The sequence below is a fragment of the Thunnus maccoyii genome, chromosome 7 (assembly GCF_910596095.1).
Source record: "Thunnus maccoyii chromosome 7, fThuMac1.1, whole genome shotgun sequence".
In the NCBI taxonomy this organism is placed as follows: domain Eukaryota; kingdom Metazoa; phylum Chordata; class Actinopteri; order Scombriformes; family Scombridae; genus Thunnus; species Thunnus maccoyii.
Window position 1 is genome coordinate 6440548 of NC_056539.1, and position 18315 is coordinate 6458862.

The 18315-nt window shown below is 40.1% G+C and overlaps 2 protein-coding genes across 2 annotated transcripts; one reads left to right on the top strand and one right to left on the bottom strand.

Moving 5' to 3' along the window:
* Positions 1 to 370: 370 nt before the first annotated feature.
* Positions 371 to 7631, bottom strand: zgc:103559. The gene is made up of 13 exons (XM_042417676.1): positions 7530 to 7631; positions 7225 to 7275; positions 5820 to 5972; positions 5494 to 5645; positions 4446 to 4560; positions 4211 to 4357; positions 4067 to 4112; positions 3248 to 3341; positions 2948 to 3134; positions 2725 to 2863; positions 829 to 1001; positions 619 to 651; positions 371 to 525 (listed from the first exon to the last, which is right to left on the bottom strand). Exons 3-13 carry the CDS (start codon positions 5964 to 5966, stop codon positions 376 to 378), a joined length of 1383 nt encoding a protein of 460 aa, XP_042273610.1. The 5' UTR covers positions 5967 to 5972; positions 7225 to 7275; positions 7530 to 7631; the 3' UTR covers positions 371 to 375.
* Positions 7632 to 7744: 113 nt separating this feature from the next.
* LOC121901041 (tetratricopeptide repeat protein 39C) lies at positions 7745 to 18060 on the top strand. The gene is made up of 15 exons (XM_042417675.1): positions 7745 to 8153; positions 8270 to 8437; positions 9238 to 9286; positions 10205 to 10333; positions 10887 to 11001; positions 11927 to 12287; positions 13751 to 13919; positions 14249 to 14342; positions 14438 to 14545; positions 14638 to 14747; positions 14848 to 14971; positions 15090 to 15187; positions 15278 to 15382; positions 15506 to 15544; positions 15647 to 18060. Exons 2-15 carry the CDS (start codon positions 8292 to 8294, stop codon positions 15734 to 15736), a joined length of 1737 nt encoding a protein of 578 aa, XP_042273609.1. The 5' UTR covers positions 7745 to 8153; positions 8270 to 8291; the 3' UTR covers positions 15737 to 18060.
* Positions 18061 to 18315: the final 255 nt, after the last annotated feature.

An 18315-nucleotide genomic window follows, 5' to 3' on the forward strand; every position in this document is an offset into this window, starting at 1 on the left:
ATAGTGTGCATAACACAATAATAAAAACTTTTAGTGTCTACTTTTATCTTAGTGTCTTTTTCTCTGCAATTATAGGTGGAGAAGTTTCAGTAGCTTTCTTCAACTGGAAAAGCACTATTTTTTGGTTGGTAATTAGCTTTTAAATCCTGACACTGTCATGATGTTATAAAGAAAAAGTCTTAACTGTTTGTTCAGTGTTTGCAGTTCTATTACAAATTAATTGTGATGTAAAACATTTTATATAATAAAATATAATGAAAAGCACACAGTAGGAGTGAGATTATTGAGGAAAACAACATGGTGCCCTCTTATCATCAGAATCAATCAACACAGTGACACAGATCTGGTGAGTTTTATTTCAGCAGTTTTTATTCTTCACAGCTGGGCTTGGTTTTTCCTCTGAGGGATGAGGAGATGCTTCCCCAGAGGCTCGGGGCAGAGAGACCCTTCTCTGTACACCAGCTGCCCCCTGAGGATAGTGGCACACACCACTCCTTGCAGTGTGACGCCGAGGTAAGGGGTTATCTGCACACACACATGATCATGAAGTCAGTCATATAAAAGTCTTTGAATCTTACCATTTTGTTCATGAAATGTATCTGAAATGTATTTTTTTACCTTGTTTTTATGATGTATGCTTGCTTCTTTAATCTATGAAGTACGACAGAAGATAGAGGATATAAAGCCATCTGATTGGTTGGTAGATTCATTCAATAACACAATGCAAGAATATACTATTGCTTTTCCTTGTCAAAAAAGGTCTTAAAATGTAAGCAGATTCAAAGCTTTATGTCTATTGATGGTGTGGACTCCTTGATGTATACCAACCTCAAATTCTCTCTCTGGGTCCCATATGACCAAATCGGCATCGAAGCCCGGGGCGAGGATGCCCTTCTGGTTGTCCAGACTACACAGCTGGGATGTTTTTCGGCTGAGGAGCCTCACCACATCATGCAGCTGGAAGCCTCTCTTACTGGCTGAACTCCAGAACAGAGGTAAACCTGGAAATGGTTAAAAAATGGCTGAAGTGGTGAACAGGCTGGTCTGAGATATATTAACTGCAGTGAGAGACAATAGAGTTGACAGTTTAGTTTTATGTCAAACTTGGTGTTCCAGACGGCTCTCCTACTTTCATCAATTATTTCAATCACATCAGGAAGTTTCATAACTGCGTATCACTGTTGACAGTCTCCCTGATATCAGACTTTGACCACACTCTCACTGTGTTTGAAGAGTAAATGATTAGGCTGTCCTCTAAACTGGCACTCAGCTCTTGTTTACCTCCCTGTGAACTTTGCCCAGTGTGGGTGATCACTGTGTCAGGAGGACTATTGGGGGTAGGAGGGAAGGAGGGAACAATTAATCCTGTCAGACAAATCCTGTACCTGCTCCATAGACAGTGCATAATGAGAAAACTGTAATAGCAGCTGTAGAGATTGTATAGTGTAGCCGGTGCATTTTGTGATTCATCTGATATCATCAATATACTGCTGTGTCTCAAATCACTCCCCAGTAGAGTGAATCACTTACTGAACTGAATCAGGCTCTGATTACTAATTCAGTGAACATGGGACACTGATGAATCAATGATCTCTGATGCTTTTTTAAAACCACTCCACCTCTCTCAGGGGTTAGGTTAGGTTAAAATGTAAAAAGTCATGAAAAATACAGAATAAAGGTTACAGTTTACCAGTTACATTTGCAGCTGTAACAATATATAATTATTCTTCCCAAGGCAGCTTATTAACAGAGTTATCATAGCATGAATAATAACTGCAAATAATGAATGAATAATAGCGACATTTGATTTAGGTAAACTAATGAACAGTGTTCACACTACATGCCAGGATAGTTACTTGCAGTGCTGGCCATATAGGTACAAATCTAAGCAGTTTGGGTGACTTTTTTCTCTATTGCATTTTTTTTGTTAAGAAGCCATAAGCAAACTGTGTAGGCTGTGTAACTGAATTGATTGTATGAGTGTTAAGTTTTTTGGCAGTGGACCAAGCTGTAAATGCAACATTGACATTATTGTGGCAAATGTTGTTGTCTTTTTACACATCCAGCAGAGACAGAGCAACATTAGCATTCATTTGAATCACCTGACAATAAGTCCAATATTCACTTTCCTTTTAACTCTGGTCTGGTCTTCACCAACTGAGGGAAATATCTGGCTCTTTAGCTGCTAAATGCTCCTCTATGTTCACCAGCTAGTTGCTAACTTTGTCTGTCTGCTGTGTGGTGCTGAGCAGGTAGTGAACAGTGGGTTTATTAGAGCTTTTTCACTGAAAAACAGCTGCCTGTTGCAGCTGTGAATGAGGTCAATGAGAGCAGTCAGAGTGAAGGAAATAGTGAAGCTGCAGGCTGTAAAACCAAAACAATGAGCTCAAAGGCGCTAAAACGATGCAATTTTGTTGACACTTCTGCATTTCTGTCCAACAAATGAGAGGTATCATACAGTAGCCATCAGAAAGTCTGTTTCTCTTCTACTCGTACTTACAACTATGAGGCTGTTGTGGATGTTTTCATGATTGTAGTTATGGTCTTTATGATATGATAACATGAATGAATCATTGTAACATTTAACACTTCAAGTCAGTGACCCAGGTTTTTACAATGCATTCTGGGACCTCTCTAGAGAGCTGAACATCCAGTGCATTGACTGATTTTGGTAAACGGGCATCCTACTGATATTCATTATGTATGTCACTGGTCTGTAGTTACCAAATTGCAAAGAAGAAATTCCTCCCCAAGCCTGAGTAAAGTCTCCGCTATCCAGTTTCTTCAGATCAGGGGTGCAGGGGGAGTGATCAGACACCACCATGTCAATCTGCCCAGCTTTCAGTGCAGACCACAGCTGCTCCTGGTGGGGCAGAATCAGTGTTTGACTTACACTCAAACTGAAAATGGTCAGATTTGTATCTACAGTGCATCCTATTCTGTTTACCCGGTTCATAGATCCTCTGATGGGGGGGCAGCACTTGAACTGCGTGGCCCCAGCAGGTATGTTCTCTGCACACAGACTGAGGTAGTGGTGGGTCGTCTCCACCGTCAACGGGGCTCCGGCCTGCCGAGCCTCCTGGATCAGTTTCAATGGCTTAGCAGAGGATAAGTGAACAATATGGCACCGCACCCTGGAGCAGAGAGAGTTTACTGACTGGAGTTAGTGCTACAAACACAACCCATCCCTATCCAGAAATACCTACTGTGATGTACAATAGCTATTTGTTAACAAGCTGGTTCTTACTGGTATTGCATGCAGAGTTCTGTGACGGTGCGAATTGCTTCTATCTCCATGACATCTGGCCTGGACTGCAGAAAGGTGGAGTACTGGCAGGGATCTAACATGGGAAGTGGGAAGGCAGAGGTTTGGATCATATCAGTATTCATTACTGAAAACAAATTCTTTAAATAATTTGCCTCTGCTTCACAATGTCATGGAGTTCATACAAACCAGAGCAGGACAGAATATCAACATAAAATCAACATCATGTTATGAACCTTGATTTTTGATATCATATGACCAACTAGATATACAACAGCTTAAATGTAGTTAATTATTGGACTTTTAAATTGAATGAGAGGATTTTCTGAGCTTATTAGACTAGCTAAATAACTAGTTCGCTGCAAAAAATCCCAATCTTGATCATTTTGTAGCTGATTTTTGCATCTTAGAATCTTATTTTCCTCAAGTTTAGTTTTTGTGACCTCAGCCACTGCCACAAATGAAGACAATAAGCTGTTATTGACAATAATTTCTGAAAATACAACTTAACTTAAAACAACCGAAAAGAAATCTGCCAATATGTTAACACTATTTAATCTTTTTCCGACAATAATCTTCTTGTTTCAAGATATTTTACAAATCAAGCCTCAGTAGTCAAAATGTCATCACAGTGTTGGTATTGAGGTATTGGGTCAAAAATATCACAATATTTGATTTTGTCAATACTGCTGAGCCCAAACATAAACACAACATATATTGAACATGATATAGGATGAATACGGTAAAAATAGGATGTGCCACAAACAGATCATCTATTGCAGGGAGTAAAATAATTGTTACCACCAGTCTCTTCTGTTGACTGCTGAACATCCCTCTCTGCATGAAACTGGGGGAGACAAAGCAGAAGGTGTTTCAGTTACATCACCTTACCTTACCTGAGCATGTGGGTTACTGTTATGGAAGATGATTCAGTTTGTGAGTTACCAGCAGGACGCTTCCTGTGCCTTGTAGCTGCTTCATGGCAGTGTGCAGATCAAAGTCAGTCACATGGGGGAACTCATCCACCCCGCTGTGGATGAGGAAACACTTGAAGCCAGCCACTCCGGCCTGGATCATGGGCCGGAGTTCTAGCTGCAAGGAGACATTTGTTGTTTGTGTTTGCTATGGCTGTAATTCAGAACAATCTGGCTGAGAGAGAGTACAAGCTGTTCCACTGTACCTGATTGCCAGGAATCACACCTCCCCAGAAGGCTGTGTCCACAAAACACTTCCCAGTTGCCTCCTGCAGCTTTTCACTAAAATTACTAAGTGTGGTGGTTGGAGGGATGCTATTTCTGTTCAGTAAGCACAAATAAATAAAGGAATAAAATTCAACAGCCCATTTAGTCCCAAATATCAAAGTGTTATGTAGCACGCTAGCTTACCAGAGACGCTAGCTATGCTAAAACTCAAGAGCTAAATGCGGCAAACAAACATTAACTTGATGAAAACAGTAGTTTAATTAAGGAATTTTACTAATATACTAATACTCTAAAGATGTAATATGCAAATATACTTTTATCAGCATTCAAATACAAAAAACATGGGCTAGATGTGTCATAATCCACCTGGCAGAATGCTAACTCCTAACAATGAGATGGAATTATGAAAACTTGCAAAAAATAAATAATTTAGCTACAAAAAATGATATCTAAATGGAAGTATTAAACACTTTTACTGCTGTACCCACTTATGTTACTTTTTTCCCAACCAAGGAAGTTGCAAAGTAATATTGTTAGTTGTACTGAACAAATTACACCAAAATATCTTGAAAAAGTGTCTGGAAATGCACTTATATTGGAAAAAAAGATATAAGTAGTTTGTCAGAAAATAAACGAAAATTCTTAGTTTTAAACTGAACCTCTAACATGTAAGTGCAAACATGAAAAATCTGAGGTTACAATAGATGGCAAAATGAACAAAAAGATGTTTAATATTTTAGACCTATTACAATTTATACATTTTTTGCAACAAAAAAAAAGAGAAAAGAAAACAATGTGTACTTTATTATAGTGCCCAGTAACTTAATCTGCCCCCAATTTGATCTTTGGCTGAAGAGAGCTTAAAAAGTATTATTATTATTATTATTATTATTATTATTATTATTATTATTATTGTTGTTGTTGTTATTATTATTTCACAATCTATTTACCCTCTGACCTTTACCTTCCACCAGTGACCTTATGTGGTCAGACAGTGGGCACTGATTGGGGGCGTCTCCAACTTACAGCGGCATGTCCACAATCGTTGTCACTCCTCCAGCTGCAGCAGCTCTGGTGGCGGTCCAGAAACCCTCCCAGGAGGTGCGGCCTGGTTCATTCACATGAACATGGCAATCTACAATGCCTGGCATCACCACTCTGTCACCCACATCCAACACCTGCCATCACAGGTGGGTTACATCACCCAGGACAATCAAACATGAGAGTGAAAATATTAGGGGTGTTAAATCAACAACCTAACAGACAGATACCTTTCATTGTGTCTCTATATATTCATCTTCATTCCACCAGGAGGAGTATGCTAAAAGTGAGACCAGTGTGAGACAGCTTACCTCACAGGCAACATCCCCAGAAAACTCCCTGTCTGAGAGTATTTGATGGATTTTCCCATTCTTTAGTACAACGACTGCAGGACGGACCTCGTTGCCAACCAGCACCCTCGTACTCTTCACAGCACCAACTGTTGATCCGAGCTCCATGCCTGACTTTATTGAGAGTTAATCAGTACAACAGACTCTCCTGACTCTGCTTCTACACTTCAGATAGGATCAGGTCTTGGCAGTTCAGTGCCCTGGGCAGAGGCACCACCCCCTTACTGCATAGTTCAAAGGATAAAGATTTGTTGACTTTTCTTTTCTGTGTGACGCTTCGTGCATTTCAGATTCAACAGTGCACAGAGGTTTAGGTGAATTTCACAAATAAGAACCACAACATTCATTAGATATAAATGAGATATGATCAATTATGGAGAAGATAATGTGTTAGATTAGCGGTTAAGATGAAATGGCTGCAGTGTGGGGAAAGGTTTTAGAAACTGTCAGCAAAAGAAGTGGTAACATTTTTGCAGTGGTAGAACTAGGGTGGGCTCAAATGCAGAAATAATAACACGCTACATAGGTAGGTAGAGTAAAAAGGTAGCTAGATAGTTTTAATTTTTCAGGCTGTTAGAAGCTCCTTCCTTCCAGTGTGTATTGCATTGTGGATCAACAGCACAGTCAAAAAACAAATTAGTGTGCACGCTGGCATCTGTGAGATCTGTTTTTCTAGTATTTTACAGTGTGAATCTACTACACACTCAAAACTTTGTTAGAACCAGTATGTAGTCTGGTACTGGGACACAGTGTGAGTCTAAAAAACAACCTATGCTGCATCCCAGTTGCACAGGATGTCTGCATTTCACAAGATTTTTATTCATGCTTTACTACATGCTGGTGTGTTGTGGAGGCAAAACCCTACATACACTATCTGTATATATACAGTACCAGTCAAAAGCTTGGACACACCCTCCCATTCACTTGAATGAGAAAGTGACTGACCATGGGCTCATACATTACTAGTGCAGTGACATTCAAAAATGATCTCTAATACTAGCAGTAGCAAGATATTCTCAAAGTTTGCATAGAAAAGGAGAGTTGATGAAGACATTAGAATTCATAGAGAAATGGAGCGAGAGATAATATGCTTTCATTCTCCCACAGGGTGGCACAAAAGCTGTGTGCTCACACAGCACTGCAGCTGCATGACACACTAACTCCTCTTTTCTTCAAGTAGGACTAAATGAGACAGACCACTCTTCAACAAACTGAATATGGGATATTTGAATGATGAGGGCAAAAAACAAATTTTAGTACCAACACCTCTTTGTGTGTGTGTGTTCTCTTTATGGGTTGTGTTGTTTCTACTATCTCGAATATTTCTGATAAAATGTATGATGTTAATTCTTTCAGGTTAACTCACCTCCTACTAACTGGTTCCTTTTCTGACCATGTAGTATTGTGTGTTAATGTCCTATAACAACACACACACACGTCAGCTTATTGTCATCATTTTTACATTTTTCTGTCAAATCTCAAAACGTTGTGAAGCAGAACACCGAAAACCTGAAAAGGCAGATTTAAACTGAGGATAGACAAACTGCAGAAATTAGGATATTTTTTGGATATAATTTGCGTTGTCTCTTCTGCACAATGATACAGATTGTGGGAGCATAAAATATTTTTGTAAATTAGGGATAAAAACACAACTGTCAAATGTGAACATACTGGTCAGAATCCCTTGCAGTCATGCCATAGCATTACATGTAAGTCTGCAGGCAGATGAGCAATGATAACTTAGTTAAACATAATAAGATCAAGGCATGGCCAGCTCCTCTCATTGCTGTCTGTCATCAGTGTGACTGCGGGCTGCTCAACAGGACGTCCATTGGCTGCCGGCTGGAGGAGAGGGCTGGGTTTTGAGCCTGTATGAGGGATGGAGGCGGACAGGATGCAGCTTCTTCTCCTCAGCGGCCCCCATCTCTCCAGCCTCCCGGCGGCGATGCGCTGTGCGTTATGACGCCAAGCCGTTTGACGAGCACATTACGTGGGGTTGGCAGAGCAGCACAGCAGCCTGGATCCCCGTTATGTAATGCATTAATGCATCGGATGCTGCACGGCTGAGAGTTGCGGGGAGGAAAAACTGACGGATGGCTTATTTAGTGACAATCAGCGGGGTGGTGGCTTATGACTGAGCGTGCAGACGTCTGCTGTCGGCAAGTACAATGATAATTGTAAATCGCAGGAGTGCAGTGTAATTGAGCCCGTCTGGGCATCAGTGGCCTATCCCTGAGGTGCACAGACGTCTGGAGCCTGCGGAAGCTTTTTTTTTTTTTTTTAAGCCGACCAGAGGTACGACTCCGTTTAAATTCGTCTCCTATATCAGTGGAAATAAACCAATGCGGGTTTGTTTCAGAGCAGAATCAGGATCATATTTTGTTCTCCATCGCACCGGTTTTATCCAACAGCCACTGAGCTGTGGCATAAACAATGGCGGGTCCCGAGCAGTCCCAGCAGCAGCAGCAGGTAGAGGAGAAGGCAGAGCATATAGATGATGCTGAGATGGCTCTGCAAGGTATCAACATGCTGCTCAACAACGGATTCAAAGAAAGCGACGAGCTTTTCAGAAGATACAGGTAAATATTTTTTTTTGCTTTCTCGCCAGTAAGAATCTGTTATGTTGCATGCTAAAACCTATAATGTCAGCAAGAGGAAAAATAATGTCACAAACAGTCAAGTGAAATTCAGAGCACAGAGTACAGCATGTACAGAGTGAAACTATTGCTCCACATATACATAACAGTTCAATTAAATGATTGCTTTGATTGCTATAAGATCTTCCAAATCCCTGTTTATCAAGCCTGTGAGCGAAACCTCAGGAGCGTCTTAACTGGGATTCCCTGAAAGCCTCCCATTGACAGAGAACACCTCTAAATGTTTCCAACAGGGAGGTTTTCATCATTCAAACAGGTCACGGCAATGTTAAATCTGTGCACCTCGTGGCTTTAACAGGTGACCATGGTGTGTGGATTATACACCTTGACGGCTTTATCTAAGCCCACAGTATGTTTTTTTTTAATCAAATTTGTTTCTTTTTTTTTTTTAAAGAAAAAAGTAATCACTGCCCTGCACATCCAACAATTTTTTGGAGGCATTTTGTCTTTTTTTTTTGATAGTAGATAGTGAGAGGTTAGCTCCAGGTCAAACAAGCCGATAGTATTTAGGCCCTTGACTGATATCATTAATGACAGCTGGGGACCGTGGCTGCACCTGCTCCTGAGCATGCTCCTCCTCGGCTTTCTGGATGCTGACACGGAGTGGTGCCAAAACTATAGAAAAAGCATGATTGAGATTTTGTTGCAATTAAAACAATCCACTAAGTTTGTATCTGTTTTGTTCCTTCTGTTGTGTTTCCTCCTTCCTATTCTCTCTGCAGGAGTCACAGCCCACTGATGAGCTTTGGGGCCAGCTTTGTCAGTTTCCTGGTGAGTTTCCTCTCAGACTGGGGATAAAATGAGCAAATAAGCCAAAATATAATTGACTATACAACCATCATGTGTGCATATTCTATCTAATATCTATCTAAGATCTAATATAACCCAATCTGTCAACATGGTTCCATCATTGTCACCACTGGTGTCCTCCCTGTTGCTTTTCCACCCATTAACATAATGGATGCATCCTCCTCTTAAGGAAATCACTGCTCTTGCAGAGAAGCACATTACTGTAACGCTGCGTCCATCACTGATGAGAGAGGAAGATTTTTCACAGCACCCTGGTCACACACAGCCTCTGACGCTGCCCCTCGTGTCGACACTCACATACCATGAAGCCATAGATGATGTCATCCTCTGTCCCCAGATGCTAAATCGTCCTGAAGGCAGTGGGGGTGGTGACTTCTGACCGTCAGAGCGGGCATTCGTACATTTCTATGTATACGGTGATAGTTAAATGCAGCATAAATTAAGAGAAAGCCTCAGTCTAACAGTAAAATATTGAAATGTGAAACCGCAAAACCTATCTTTAAAAGCCACTGTTATTTTTTAATTCCTCCGTCGTTTGTATGTGATCATTTCCTCCCTGGTTCTAGGTGATCTCAAAAGGTTTCAACAGCATCACAACAAAGATTTTCTGATTCTGCAGCATCTTTCCACATCCAAACACACAGCTGCACAGATGTCACTGTGTTCCTCCATTCATTGTTATGCAGAAAGAGCCCTTTGTCCTTTTTAAGATCATTACATAACACTCCTTCCCTCTTATTAGAATATGTTACTGTTTGTCGGCCAGCTCAAGCTTAGATTTGCTCTTTGAAACAAAATAATGTTATATCCTTACACTAACATATATCATTGAACAACAAGAGGCCAGTTTTGAGCTCTTTCTGCTGCATTGCATTGCAGAATGCCATGATGACATTTGAGGAGGAGAAGATGCAGACAGCCTGTGACGACCTGAGGACCACGGAGAAACTGTGTGAAAGTGACAGTGCCGGAGTCATAGAGACAATCAGAAACAAGATCAAGAAGAGTGTGAGTGCAAAAATATGGTCAAAAGAAGTAAAGAAAATATATTATGTGGACTGTTGGAGGGCAATTAGAGCCCTATAAACTAAACTCTGATAGTGCCACTTTCAAAAGTTGACATAAATTGAGCAGAATGGAAATTCAGGCATACTGATGACTCAAGTTAGACATCTAGATTCACTTAATTAGTGTGAACAAACACAATTTCATAGTTGCTGATGTCTCCTCATATCACAGCCAGAGCAGGCTACACTACAGTTCAGATAACAATGTTTAGATCCTCAGCAGGAGGCCTAATGATGGAGGCAGCAGTGAGATCATGCCAAACCCACTCTCAGATTCAATCAGTGCCTCTGTGAAATGTAATCAACCAATTGAGCGATGAGTGTGGGGGGCCATCTAGCAGCGGTGTTTCACAGTTTCATTCAGGCAACTCGTTCATCCTCTGGCTGCAATCCACTGGAGATGCTAGTTGTAGGGTGTGTTTGTACTGCTTTCAGAACCTGTTTGTGTGTGTGTGTGTGTGTGTGTGTGTGTGTGTGTGTGTGTGTGTGTACAGATGGATTCCCAAAGGTCAGGCGTTGTGGTCGTGGACCGCCTTCAGAGACAGATTATTGTTGCTGACTGTCAGGTGTACCTCGCTGTGCTCTCCTTTGTCAAGCAGGAACTCTCAGGTAATCAAATTTAAGCCACAGGCCAAACAGTATGACTTCAAATGTGTGTCTCTCATAGCAACCAGGATCTGGGTATTATGTCATCACAGCAGGTGCATATACACATACATACTTGTGAACTTTATTACTCAAGGAATAATTTAATTTCTTGAGCCGCCATAATGAGTTCATATTATTTTTGCATAAGTGGTATGAGAAGGCAGGTGTGTTAACATGAAAATAGTTGCTTATTAAAGGGGCATTCCGGTGATTTATTGTTGCATTACCATAAAGTTGGGCAACTCACAAGAGGCAGATTAAAAAAAGACTGGTCAGCAGCAGAGGCTGAGATATCCTGACTTTCAATCCCTTGTATGAGTCAAACTCCAAAACCACTGAATCCTACATTTCCCATGATGCAATTAATAGCTTTTTTTTCCTAGACCCTCCCTGTCTGCTCATGCAAACTCTGCATCCTCAGTTTGTAACACAGGGTTTCTAAATTTAGTCTCCAATCCCAGATGAGATACATCGGATGGCATCACTATGACATCATGTTCATTTTCTTAGCCGCAGAAGACATCACACAATATTTCAATAGCTGAGTACAACTTCCTATGATGAGTAAACTGATCTTCAGGTATAAAATTAGTGGAGTCCCCCTTTACTAATCAATTTATTGCTGAAATAATTATGTCATCAATTGATGACAGAAAACAAATAAAAACTTGATAAAATATTTTGAAAAGTGACAATCGATCCTGTTCTTCTTTGTTTTATATCATTGTAAATTGAATATATATTTGGGTCTGATCTGTTGGTTGGATGTGACATGCAATTTGAATGAGTATGATAATTAGTTGGAAGCCTACGTTAATTAGATTAATGAAAATTATGGTTTTGTTTTTCTGAGAATGTAAAACCTAATCTTTTTTTCCACTAACAGCATATATCAAAGGAGGCTGGATTCTTCGTAAGGCATGGAAAATGTACAATAAATGCCACAGTGACATCAGCCACCTGCAGGAGACTTGTCAGCGGAGGTCCTCTGTCCACCAGGAGTCCCTCTCGGTAGACAATGCCAACCACAATGCGCCAGTGGAGAACGGCGTGACGGCTGAGGCCCTGGACCGACTCAAGGGATCCGTCAGCTTCGGCTATGGTCTCTTCCACCTGTGCATCTCCATGGTACCACCACACCTGCTGAAAATTATCAACCTGCTGGGCTTCCCCGGCGACCGTCTGCAGGGCCTGTCCTCCCTTATGTATGCAAGCGAGAGCAAGGACATGAAGGCACCACTAGCTACGTGAGTAGGCTCAGGTTGCAGAGAGAGACCAATGAGACTTTAATTAACAACGGTTAACTTAAGAGCTTTAAGCTGCTCCAATCAATATTTTTCTATTAACAATGGATCAAATGTTTAATGTGAAAGAGGTCACTCATAGTGTCAAACTCACACAGAAATATCACCTGAGCGTTTTAGCGTCTTTTAGCTCATTGTTTTGGTTTTACAGCCTGCAACTTTTATATTTTGGTTCACTGTGACCACTTTCATCAACGCTGTTCCCAACAGCAGCAGCAGGCAGCTGTTTTCAGTGAAAAATCTCTGACGCTATCGAGCTCCGATAAATCTACTGTACACTATCTGCCCTGCAACAAACAGACAAAGTTATCGACAGCTGATGAACATTGTGGAGCTCGATACATTCCCTAGGAGCTGGCGGAAACCAAAACAGAGCTAAAAGGAGAGTGAATATTAGACTTTTTGTCATTTGTCAGGTGGACAGAAACTCTGCTCCAAATGAATGCTTATGTTGCTCCTGCTAGATGTATAAATTAACTGTTTAATACATCTAATATGTTTGCCATAGAGACTTTATAAGGTGATAATATGTCAGATGTTGTGTTTAGAGTTTTATGCACTGCCCCCAAGTGGCCAAAAGTGGTGAAAACCAAGAATCCTTGAGACTAGATCCTGGGAACTTTAAGTATGAACTATCAGTGGTTCTCACAGTTTTTGACTTGTGACCTTTTAAAATGGAATTTACTGGCAACCCTATAACAAAAAAACATTTCAAAACATATCAAAGTTGTATTGTAGAAAAGTTTTTTTTCCAATCTAATAAATTATCCTGATGCAGCAATCCGATTGAGTCCAGAGACTGCTTTAGTGCTGAAATCTGAGCAATGTAATGTGTAATGTAATGTGAATGTAACTCATAGCTTTAACTCTAAATTTTATTTTTTTTATCATGAAACTGACAAAGAAACTGTATTTAAAGTGGATAGGTTATGTCTTGCCAATACACTACCTGCTAATAAGCTCAGTTTCTGCACCGTTCATCCCTATTAAGAACCTTCTGCAGAGCATTATCTCGAGTAACCTTTGCTTTCTTGCAAATGAAGTATGTCACATGCATCCGAGTGTCTCTCCACTGAATTTAACAGCAATTACATTAACTGGAGTCAGAAAGGTTTTTGTCCCAATCTGACTAATCGTAAACCAAATTAAGGCAGGTTAATGGTCAAACTAGTATGTAAACAAACATGTTTTTTTACATGTGAAACAGGCTTGCAGCTACTTTCGTTGACATTTAGTCTACACTGCCATTTTAGTATTCACAGCATAAAAGTGAACTGCACATTTGGAGCTGCATATTTACCTTTCATAAATATTCAGTTTCATACTAATTTCTATTGAGCTTCAGGTTCAAATTTTTCGAAAGCTTTTGAGACACTCTGAGATGAATTTCGTATTGTGTTGCACAGGTTGGCCCTCTTGTGGTACCACACAGTAGTGCTGCCCTTCTTTGCTCTGGATGGCTCCGATACAAATGCAGGGCTACTGGAAGCCAAAGCAATTCTGCAGAGAAAGTCGGTGGTTTACCCCAACTCGTCCCTCTTCATGTTCTTTAAAGGACGGGTTCACCGGCTAGAGGTATGTACAGTAGGCAGCAGGTTAGTAACAGTCAGTGACAGAAAATTAGAACTTAAACAAGTCTTTGTTATTGTAATACTGGGTAAAGACATTGGAGGAAAACGTTTTTTTATAGAATATGATAAAAACAGGCTTAGCTTCCGTTAGCCAGTACAACCGCCTCTATTCAAGCACATACAATTAATATGCATGTCAGACTGTTCATTAATTCACCAACATCTGATCAACCATCTATTTATCTAACTCTCTCATTCAACACATGCATGTAGTGTGTGTCTAACATAATTACCGTTACCTGTTGGTGTGTGTGCTCTCTTCTCTGTCCCCAGTGCCATATCAACAGTGCTTTGGCCTGTTTCCATGATGCATTAGAACTTGCATCAGACCAAAGAGAGATCCAGCATGTGTGTCTCTATGAGATTGGTACGTGTTCTCTCATTAGCTTGTCGTGACATACTGGCACTTGACGTACAGCGAGGGATTCATTTTGTCATTCTGTCTGCTTGTCTTTGTTTCAGGTTGGTGTAGCATGATTGAGATGAATTTCGAGGATGCATACAGGTCATTTGAACGGCTGAAGAATGAGTCACGTTGGTCGCAGTGCTACTATGCCTACTTGACTGGAGGTGGGCCTGTCACACACTAACAAATGCTTGCACTGCTGGGTTGTTTCTACTCTGTGTTCTATGCAGTCTTTTTTTTAATGTTTTTTTTCCAGTGAGTCAGGGTGCTTCAGGTGACCTGGATGGGGCAACCGGAGTTTTCAAAGATGTGCAGAAACTGTTCAAGAGGAAAAACAACCAGATAGAGCAGTTTGCTGTCAAAAGGGTGGGTTTTGCTGAAGATTCACCTTCCTCTCTCTTTTGAAAGTCAGTCATCATGAGTGTGTCATAAAAGTTTTCCTTCTCTGTCTGATTCCCTTCCGCAGGCTGAGAGATTGAGAAAGGTTTCTCCCACCAGAGAGCTATGCATCCTCGGTGTAATTGAAGTGCTGTATCTGTGGAAAGCTCTTCCAAACTGCTCCTCATCTAAACTGCAGATAATGAATCAGGGTGAATATAACCTACATGATTCATCATGATTCATACCAACATAACCACTTTAGCTGCAGCCAGACTCCTAAGAATTTAATTTTACCCTGTGTGACAATTTACTCTCATGTCTGTTCAGTGTTACAGAGTTTAGATGACGCTTCGTGCAGAGGCCTGAAGCATCTCCTCCTCGGTGCCATTCACAAATGTCATGGAAACATGAGAGATGCTGTTCAGGTATCAGTCTACATTGATCCCTGAATGACTGAATTTTTACTGGTAATGTTTCTCATCTTTTTTTATCTGTCCATTTTATCTGGGATCCAGTCATTTCAGCTGGCTGCTAGAGATGAGTACGGACGGCAGATCAACTCGTATGTTCAGCCGTACGCCGTCTATGAGCTGGGATGTATACTCCTTGCAAAACCAGAGGTCAGTCTGCCGCACAGAGCAGTCATATTTTTGGGATTGATTTATGAAGCAAAGAGGTATTTCTATTTGGAATCTACTGATGCTCAGTTATAACTCTGTCTTTTTTGTTGTTTTGCAATCCAGACAGTGGGAAAGGGGAGATCATTACTACTTCAAGCAAAGGTAAAATATTTAGATAGTAATCATCTATGTAATGTTATAAATATATACAATTAACTGATGACATTTCTTTAATTCCATCTATCTATTTAAAAACATTTTTAGGAGGATTTTACAGGCTACGACTTTGAGAACAGGCTTCATGTCCGCATCCACTCAGCCTTGGCCTCGTTGAAGGAAGTAGTGCCTCAGTGACTCCAGGAAGGAAAGCTGCGATGGCTCATGGCTTTTTACACCCAGTTGTAAGCCATTCTAAATAACTGTATGAAATACTAGTCGACAGGCTCCTGTGTTTGTCATTCTTAAAGTATTTGGGGAATCTTACCTACAGTTAGACTGATATGAGGCCTCATTTCTGTGCATTCAGTACAGAAATAGATATAGTATGTGTATGTTCATACTAGCTTAGTGCAAAGTGTGGAAGCAGATGGAGATGACTAGCCGAGCTATGGCTAGCAAGCTAAAAACTATGTCCAATATTACCAGTACTGGTACAGCTTGTCGTGTTAGCCAGCAAGTTAGTCACCTGATACATCCATAATTGGGATTAGTTACCATAAAGTGAAAACCGTGCGACCTTGGTATAGGGGCAGGACTGTTGAGAGTAAGCAAACCATGGCATTGTTGGCCAAGAAATAGCTCCAACTTCATGTTCAGTCTCATTTTGCATTTCTATTTTATGGTGTGTTTCTACAGTACTGTAGAAATAAGATCTTTATAATTGTTGGAAGGTGCATTTTTCAGCTTGAAGCAACAAAGCTAGCTGTTTCCCATTTGCTTCTTGTCTTTGTGCAAAGCTAAACACAACCCTGATGTATTTTTGAACTGAATGCACAGAGATGAAATTTATATCAATCCTTAACCCTGGGCAAAACAACAAACACACATATTTCCCCAAATTTCTAACTGTTCCTTTAAGTGTTTTCCACCCAAACGTATTAGCTAGCTAGTAACAGTTTTCTTCATCAACTTGTGTATTTGGAGGATTTCAGTTATGCCTCCCCGTCTCTTCTGTGAGCAATTCAGCACATAAAAGTAACCTTTTAATGAGATTATATTTCCCTTTATAGCAACTGAATAAGATACAGGTAGGCTAATAGCGGTTTTCGCATATTTCAAAACATGCAGACAACATTTGAGCATCTTACTCCAATAATGAAATAGAATTAATAATGCCAGTTATCACAAATCATGAAAAAGATGCGGGAAAGATTAGTCAAATTTAATATTAGATTTTTCTAGAAACATATTCTTATAAAGGACGCCATGGTTTGATACATTTTCAGCCAGATGTTTCTCATAAGTAATGCTAATTAAAATTTCAAATTCTGCTTGTCAAATTGTTAACAGACATTGAGTCATATCACACGGGGGCCACATACTTTTTTCTTTACAATTTAAATAACTTGTAATCCAATTATTTACCACTGGAATAGTTAAATAGCAAATTCATTCTCACTGGTCACCTAAAGTTGCACATACTAGGCTGCTGTGAATTAGTCACATTCAAGTAGTAGGACATCATATATTTATAGTAATTGAGCTCACCACACTTTACAATGCCCTAATCACACGTTTTTATGTGACATTGGGCATTGATCCTGTGCACTATACATGGTACGTCAGGGTAACAGTGACTTTAATACTGCATTAAAGTCAAATGTACCTGTATGTCCATCCCTGCAAATACATGAAGGTATTATAACACAGTACCTTCAGTACTGTAATGTTACCACTGAAAGGTGCTGTTAAATGTCAGCCTAATAAACATAAATTACTTGTGACTTATTTTAGTGTTTTAGTGATAAAAGCTTTTGATTTAGGTCTTAATAGTGACAAGTTTATTTATTACATAACAGAAGTTGTACTTTTACATGCGTCATTTACAGTATCCTGTTAGAGTATTGAACCTTCGAGTCCTGTGATGGACAGCAAGATAGATTGCAACATTAATGATCAAGCTGTTGCAAAAGTGGGATCTTGAATTGGACAAAGAATAATATTTCTGTGATAAAAGTGAATTTAACAAACTTTCTCAAGTTCTACTTTCTCACAGTTTCACACTGTACATATGAAATATTCCACGCAGGGTACTGCTTTTTGTTAATGAGTAATCTGAGTTATGATCATCCGAGCAATATAAGCAAGAGGAGGAAATCTTAATTTGCAGAGGCTTTCAACAATGACTATCTGTGTTTTTCATCCCATGTTCAGGATTGTGGACATATAGATTTGTTTTGCTCACACAAAGCTGGTTAGACAAAGCCGGTCACCCCCCTGTTGCTGTGATGGATGTAAACTGTGGTAAATGTTGAGGTGACCGCTGTGCAAGTGGTCGGTGCGGTGCAAGTAACGTGATGGTGAAATGTCAGTAAGATGTCACCTGCCCGCTGTCCCAAATACTTCTGTTACTGAAAGAATGTTTCCGTTTGTCATGAGGATTTAAACCTAGTTGAAATTGAGGTTACATGTCAGAATGATGGTGTTGCAATGTGTCACTGAACTCTACAATAAACTGTTCTCCATTAATCTAGACTAATATGTGGTATTTTTTCTACTGATGTTTTATTGTCATGTCTGGTTGTTATATGTTTTTTTTTTTTATCTATCTACAGTATAAATGTATGTATAATCCACCAGGGGGAGTGTGTTGAACATGATTCATTAGCCAACTTCATAACAGGCAGCATCCTCTGGAAAGTTGCTATCAGAGAGGATGTGGGTTGGGATGTGATAGATTTTGCCACACCTTGATAACATTGACAACAGAACAT